Below are 7,500 nucleotides of genomic sequence, written 5' to 3' on the forward strand. Positions count from 1 at the left end.
GTGAGAATAATCTTATTATAACATATTCTTGAGGGAGGAACCCTAATCCCCCCCCGCCGAATACGTGCACTTAAAGGGTAATTAGTTAGTTTTTTTCAACCTGGACTCTATTTTCCGTCGGTAACGGAGAAACAAGCTACGATGTAAGTTAATAAGACAATTGTGCAGCTTGTATTTACCTTCACTAAAGTGCTCGTTTTGCCGCTGACAGACTCAGATTAATATTCCAAGTGTCTGATAACATTATGGAAAGGATTTCTAAGGAGGTCGACCTTTCTGTTAAAGAGTAAGATCCTTTTTTTAAACATAAAAACATCTGCGAAATTAAACCCGCTAAACCCACCAGACTCCATGTAAATAAACAGTCATTTTAGCATCGTAAAACACACTGTCGTAAAGCTATGAAAAGCCGTTCTGGGTCGTCTTTCCACTTTTCCAACCATCACAACTCTAGTTTTGGTTGAAATAAACACACAGTTTACCAGTTTACATGTGAAAATATGTTTCTCTCTATCTCTGTAGGGATCCTTTCCATGTTGTCAGAGACTTAGAATAATAATCTGAGTCTGTCAGCGGCAAAAACAGAAGTTTTTGTGGACGCTAACTGACGCTGAACATTTACCCCATAGGGTTACAGCGTTCACGCTTAATACTGGACCAATTTCAAAGACTGTTGTTCCCATCAGTCACTTACACACAAAAACAGGAAAATAGGGTGAAGGTCGAAAAAAACGGTAGTTACCCTTTAAGTCTTCCACATTTTACACATTTTTCCACAATAGTGTGTAGTGTGCGAGGGAAAACACGGGTATGGAGGTATACTCACAGTCCAGGTGACACTCTCTGATCGCCTCCACGTCTTCGGCGTGAATGACCTGGTAGCAGCGTTTCCCCACGATGTCCGCCGGCGTCAGGTCCATGTAGTCGCTGATCCTGGGACACAACAGCACATTAAAAGCTACGTTAGCTGCTGCACAAACAAAGCGACAACGACTGAGAAAAAAGCAACCTACAAAAGACAAAAGAAATGTCCAAAAAAGTGTCAAAGTGTAGTGTGTAGTGTGTAGTGTGTAGTGTGTAGTGTGTAGTGTGGTTGTAGTGGTCGTAGTGGTTGTAGTGTGTAGTGTGTAGTGTGTAGTGTGTAGTGTGTAGTGTGGGTGTAGTGAGTGTGTAGTGTGGCTGTAGTGTGAGTGTGTAGTGTAGTGTAGTGCGAGTGTGTAGTGTGTAGTGTGTAGTGTGTAGTGTGGTTGTAGTGGTCGTAGTGTGTAGTGTGTAGTGTGTAGTGCGTAGTGTGTAGTGTGTAGTGTGTAGTGTGGTTGTAGTGGTCGTAGTGTGTAGTGCGTAGTGTGTAGTGCGTAGTGTGTAGTGTGTAGTGTGTAGTGTGGTTGTAGTGGTCGTAGTGTGTAGTGCGTAGTGTGTAGTGCGTAGTGTGTAGTGTGGTTGTAGTGGTCGTAGTGTGTAGTGCGTAGTATGTAGTGTGGTTGTAGTGGTCGTAGTGTGTAGTGCGTAGTGTGTAGTGCGTAGTGTGTAGTGTGTAGTGTGTAGTGTGGTTGTAGTGGTCGTAGTGTGTAGTGCGTAGTGTGTAGTGTGTAGTGCGTAGTGTGTAGTGCGCAGTGTGTAGTGTGTAGTGCGTAGTGCGTAGTGTGTAGTGTGTAGTGTGTAGTGTGTAGTGTGTAGTGCGTAGTGTAGTGTGTAGTGTGTAGTGTGAAGAGTGTAGTGTGTAGTGTGTAGTGTGTAGTGTGTAGTGTGTAGTGTGTAGCGCGTAGTGTGTAGTGTGTAGTGTGTGTAGTGTGTAGTGTGTAGTGCGTAGTGTGTAGTGTGTAGTGTGTAGTGTGTAGTGTGTAGTGTGTAGTGTGTAGTGCGTAGTGTGTAGTGCGTAGTGTGTAGTGTGTAGTGCGTAGTGTGTAGTGCGTAGTGTATAGTGTGAAGAACGTAGTGTGTAGTGTATAGAGTGAAGAACGTAGTGTGTAGTGTGTAGTGTGAAGAACGTAGTGTGTAGTGTGAAGAACGTAGTGTGTAGTGTGTAGTGCGTAGTGTGTAGTGTGTAGTGCGTAGTGTGTAGTGTGTAGTGTGTAGTGCGTAGTGTGTAGTGTGTAGTGTGTAGTGCGTAGTGTGTAGTGTGTAGTGTGTAGTGCGTAGTGTGTAGTGCGTAGTGTGTAGTGTGTAGTGTGTAGTGTGTAGTGCGTAGTGTGTAGTGCGTAGTGCGTAGTGTGTAGTGTGTAGTGTGTGCGTAGTGTGTAGTGTGTAGTGTGTAGTGTGTAGTGTGTAGTGTGTAGTGTGTAGTGTGTAGTGCGTAGTGCGTAGTGTGTAGTGTGTAGTGTGTAGTGCGTAGTGTGTAGTGTGTAGTGTGTAGTGTGTAGTGTGTAGCGCGTAGTGTGTAGTGTGTAGTGTGTAGTGTGTAGTGTGTAGTGTGTAGTGTGTAGTGTGTAGTGTGTAGTGTGTAGTGTGTAGTGTGTAGTGTGTAGTGTGTAGTGTGTAGTGTGTAGTGTGTAGTGTGTAGTGTGTAGTGTGTAGTGTGTAGTGTGTAGTGTGTAGTGTGTAGTGTGTAGTGTGTAGTGTGTAGTGTGTAGTGTGTAGTGTGTAGTGCGTAGTGCGTAGTGTGTAGTGTGAAGAACGTAGTGTGTAGTGTGAAGAACGTAGTGTGTAGTGTGTAGTGTGTAGTGTGTAGTGCGTAGTGTGTAGTGTGTAGTGCGTAGTGTGTAGTGTGTAGTATGTAGTGTGTAGTGTGCGTAGTGTGTAGTGTGTAGTGCGTAGTGCGTAGTGTGTAGTGTGTAGTGTGTAGTGTGTAGTGTGTAGTGTGTAGTGTGTAGTGTGGTTGTAGTGGTCGTAGTGTGTAGTGTGTAGTATGTAGTGTGTAGTGTGTAGTGTGTAGTGTGTAGTGTGTAGTGTGTAGTGTGTAGTGTGTAGTGCGTAGTGCGTAGTGCGTAGTGTGTAGTGCGTAGTGTGTAGTGTGGTCGTAGTGGTCGTAGTGGTTGTAGTGTGTAGTGTGTAGTGTGTAGTGTGTAGTGTGGTTGTAGTGGTCGTAGTGTGTAGTGTGTAGTGTGTAGTGTGTAGTGTGTAGTGTGTAGTATGTAGTGTGTAGTGTGTAGTGTGTAGTGTGCGTAGTGTGCGTAGCGAGCCGGCTCCAATACTCCATCTACACTAACTCCAGTATTCTCCCTTCACGGCACATTTAAGACTAATATAAGGAGCCTATTTTATTTTGTCCTCGTTGCTTTGGGGTCAGCTGTAGGGATCCAGGCTCAGGTCCCTGATGTGAAAGCCTCTTACTGCTTTATATTCCATTATATTGTTGATATATTTTGAATGTCATCTGTGTTTTCCTTCTCATAACATAAATAAAGGTATTCCCACCATAAATGGTGCAGGAAATTAGTCTTTGACGCACAAAATAACCCTTTGGGTTCTGGTACCCGGTATCATTCTGATGGGGTGGAAGGGTTGGGGGCAGACTAATGTCTGGCAGGCCGATAACAGCACACTCTGTTGCTTAAAAAAAAAAAAAAAAAAACATCCTCCCATTTTCTCATTCTCTTAGAAACTCATCCTCAAAATGGGTCTGTAATGGGATCGAGGCTTGTCTGTTCGTCGCTGGGGAGACACTTTCCGTCACTCCGCATTGAATATCATCATCTGCCTAGCATTGTGTCTCCATTTTTTTTCACACACACAAAAAAAGCAATCTGTCTACTATCATTTCTCCCTCTTTTTCGTGATAAAACAGGAAGATGAAGGTTTTTTTTCTCTCCGTCTCATATGAATCTGTCTCTGCCGGTCGGCCCGTTAACTTCTGAGCCAGATCCTGATGCCTATCTGCATTATCTGGACAGAGCGAAGGAGCGAGATCCATCAGCGGCGTATTTCACTGTTAAACCAGGCAGGATTGGGTCAGACGTTCCTCATGAATAAGAAGCCCCGACAACGGACAGACAACCTTTTTTCTGTCTCGCTTTAATAGCGGTTATGAAACATGAATGCAGAAACGGTAAAATGGAGTTTTATGTTTGACACAATAGTGTTTCAAAAATGGGATATTTAGAACCTGTTTCTCAAAATGATCCAGAAAACATGACAGCAACACGGTATCAAGAGCTGTGTGTGTGTCTCTCTGTGTGTGTGTCTCTGTGTGTGTGTGTCTGTCTGTCTCTGCGTGTCTCTGTGTGTGTGTGTGTGTGTGTGTGTGTGTGTGTGTGTGTGTGTGTGTGTTTGTGTGTCTTTGTGTGTTTGTGTCTGTGTGTGTGTGTGTGTGTGTGTGTGTGTGTGTGTGTGTGTGTGTGTGTCTGTCTGTGTGTGTGTAGTGTGTGTGTGTCTCTGTGTGTGTGTGTGTGTGTGTGTGTGTGTGTGTCTCTGTCTGTCTGTCTGTGTGTGTCTCTATGTGTGTGTGCGCAGAGACACGCTGCATTTCATTGTTATTTTAACAGAGCATTAGTAAAATGCTCCTAGGCTCGTGCACAGCGTGCACACTATGCTTGTTACACACACAGGGACGCACAGCAGCACACACACATGCAGAAGATTACAAATACAAATATTACGGTGCAAATCCTCCATCATAACAGCAATGCTCCAAGGTCCAAACGCGCCTGGCTTTGAAAGGGAATGGGAGATGATCTCTGATTGGTTGATTGCATGTTACGCCCAAAACACACCTCTGATTAATGAAAGACACTAAGAACAACCCTTTTGAACCATGCGCCCGGCGCACGGACCCTTTTTACCGCCGTTAAACTAGCAAAAGAGGATTTGGACACGCCCTAAACACACCTGCTCCAGGCGCTTCACGCCGTGCTCTTACATCGGTAAAATAGGGCCCTTTTAGTTTCAACTTATGACATTCTTGTACACTTTGGCCTTCCGTAGCTTCCCCTTCCTACCTGTTCTCGCAGTAGATGAACTTGAGGTCCATGTTGACTCGGGTGACAAACATCTGGCAGTCGATGCGAACCTCGTTGATGGTCGGCGGCGGGAGAGCGTGAGCCACAACCACCATCCCCATGATCTGATGGGGCACCGAACGGCTGTGCGTCAGAGCCATCCTCAAGCGCAGACGCCCCGTGACGTGGATCACCTGACCGAGAAGGGGGGGGTGGGGTGAGAGGAGAAAGATTAATATCAACAGGAAGAGAGATATGAGGAAACAAAGAAAGTCAGAGAGAGAGAATTTGTAACTAGACATGTCACGTTTATTATTGACGCAAAAAGTCTCCTTTAGCGTCATATTTAGAGGCGCGTGTTCGGGACTCTTGGCATCACTTCTTGACTCTTTGGGTCGGGACGTACGTTTAACTGACATGCAGCAGAAGAACAGGACGGTTAGGTTTAGGAAAGTAAAATGTGGGTGGGGTTGTAAAATGTACGTTTCAGTGATACGCGGGACAATAACGGGACATGAACCCCGGTCTCCTGGCTGAAATTTTCGGTCTTTCATACTACTCTCTACCGTCGTCTCTCTTCATACTACTCTCTACTGTTGTCTCTCTTCGTACTACTCTCTACCGTCGTCTCTCTACATACTACTCTCTACTGTTGTCTCTCTTCGTACTACTCTCTACCGTCGTCTCTCTTCGTACTACCGTCGTCTCTCTTCGTACTACTCTCTGCTGTCGTCTCTCTTCGTACTACTCTCTACCGTCGTCCCTCTACGTACTACTCTCTACCGTCGTCCCTCTACGTACTACTCTCTACCGTCGTCTCTCTACGTACTACTCTCTACTGTTGTCTCTCTTCGTACTACTCTCTACCGTCGTCTCTCTTCGTAATACTCTCTACCGTCGTCCCTCTACGTACTACTCTCTGCTGTCGTCTCTCTTCGTACTACTCTCTACTGTTGTTTTTTATATATATATATATATATATATATATATATATGCATATATACATACACACACACACACATATTTATCTGGTACAAATTAAAAGTGTATAAACCTAGTTCCTGGGAGACAAGACTGCACTGTGTCACTGAGCTTCCACAACCTTCTTGAGTGACTAAAACTGTAAACAAGCAGATTTCTCTACAGCGAGGAATCTTCATCCACCTCCAGGTCTCTGCTGCAACACAACGGCTTTAAAACTACTAACTGTAACGCTGTATTATATATATGTGTGTGTGTGTGTGTGTGTGTGTGTGTGTGTGTGCGCGTGTGTGTGCTAGTGTTGCAGTGATTACAAATGTGTGTAGTAATATATGCATGCGTGTGGATGAATATTTATGTGCGTCTCTGCCTCCACTGTGATTTGCATGTGATCTGAGTCTGCCAGGTGGAACATGGTATACAACACACACACACACACACATACACACACACACACACACACACACACACACACACACACACACACACACACACACACACACACACACACACACACACACACACACACACACACACACACACACACACACACACACGGTCAGATCACATAATCCTGTCTAGAGTGTGAAGGAGTGGCAGGTTTAGCATGCTAACACTGATCTAGTGTGTGTGTGTGTGTGTGTGTGTCTGTCTGTCTGTGTATGTGTGTGTGTGTGTGTGTGTATGTGTATGTGTGTGTTTTCGTGTGTGCGTGAGAAATGTGTGTCTGTTAGTGTGCATGGTCACAATGCAGCTACATATTTACATTTTTCATCCTGTGCCGGTTCATCGTTATTTATGACTTTTTAAGTAAAAACATGAACTGTAAAGTCCAGTAACCACCTGGATGAACTGAACTCTAGATATCTCACCTTGTATCCTGAGGACTTGATGTGCACTCCTCTCTTTGTGAGCGTCGACTTCATCCGGATGAAGAAGGATCGTTCCAAAATGTTGTCGTTGGGCAGAAGACTGGGACTGCTGGACTCCACTGAGGACACACACACACACACACACACACAGATTACAAACATGGCTTTAACTCAAGTGTTTTCAAAAGCGTAAATAGAAGACATAACGTACATAACTCACACAGGCGTAAAATACATAAATAAAACACATTGAGAGACATAAACGTGAGACCACAGCCAAACAGTAAAATCAGAAGAATCCAAATGTCAAAGGCATGTTTACAAAAGCTTTCTATATCTCAACTATGACCAAAAAAAATGTCAAAAACATCGCCAAAGGTGACAAAAACTGTTACAAAAATTGACAAACGCATAATTAAAAAAAAACGCCAAAAAGTGACACAAAATATGTGAATAAAAACGACCAAAACGTCGAGAAAAGTGTCAAAAAACAACACCAAAATGTTGAAATTTCGACGCAGAGACACTAACTTGCACGGTCGACAGGACGTTGACAAACGGTTAAAAGCAGACATTTAGGAGAGTCAGTTGAAAGAAATTAGGATATTTTGTAGATTTTCCTCCCAGGATGTTTTCCGGACGAGTGAATAAATGATTAAAGATGCCAACGTGGAAGTTGGAACACTTTTTAACGGCGTTTAAACACACTAACGCCACAACGAGGCCTGTATATAGAGTGAGCCGATTGATTTGAATTGGTGTAAAACAAATGA

General features: G+C 44.1%; 1 protein-coding gene across 1 annotated transcript in view; it reads right to left on the minus strand.

The window, feature by feature from the left end:
* Positions 1–7,500, minus strand: part of npas3 (neuronal PAS domain protein 3) — a 39,252-nt gene that overhangs the window by 30,630 nt on the left and 1,122 nt on the right. The window contains exons 2-4 of the mRNA XM_078278174.1: positions 6,728–6,846; positions 4,875–5,068; positions 827–933 (exon numbers count right to left, since the gene is read on the minus strand). Of these exons, the coding sequence (XP_078134300.1) occupies positions 827–933; positions 4,875–5,068; positions 6,728–6,846 (420 nt within the window). The remainder of the gene's footprint in view (positions 1–826; positions 934–4,874; positions 5,069–6,727; positions 6,847–7,500) is intronic.

This window comes from Sander vitreus, chromosome 20, assembly GCF_031162955.1.
Source record: "Sander vitreus isolate 19-12246 chromosome 20, sanVit1, whole genome shotgun sequence".
NCBI lineage: Eukaryota > Metazoa > Chordata > Actinopteri > Perciformes > Percidae > Sander > Sander vitreus.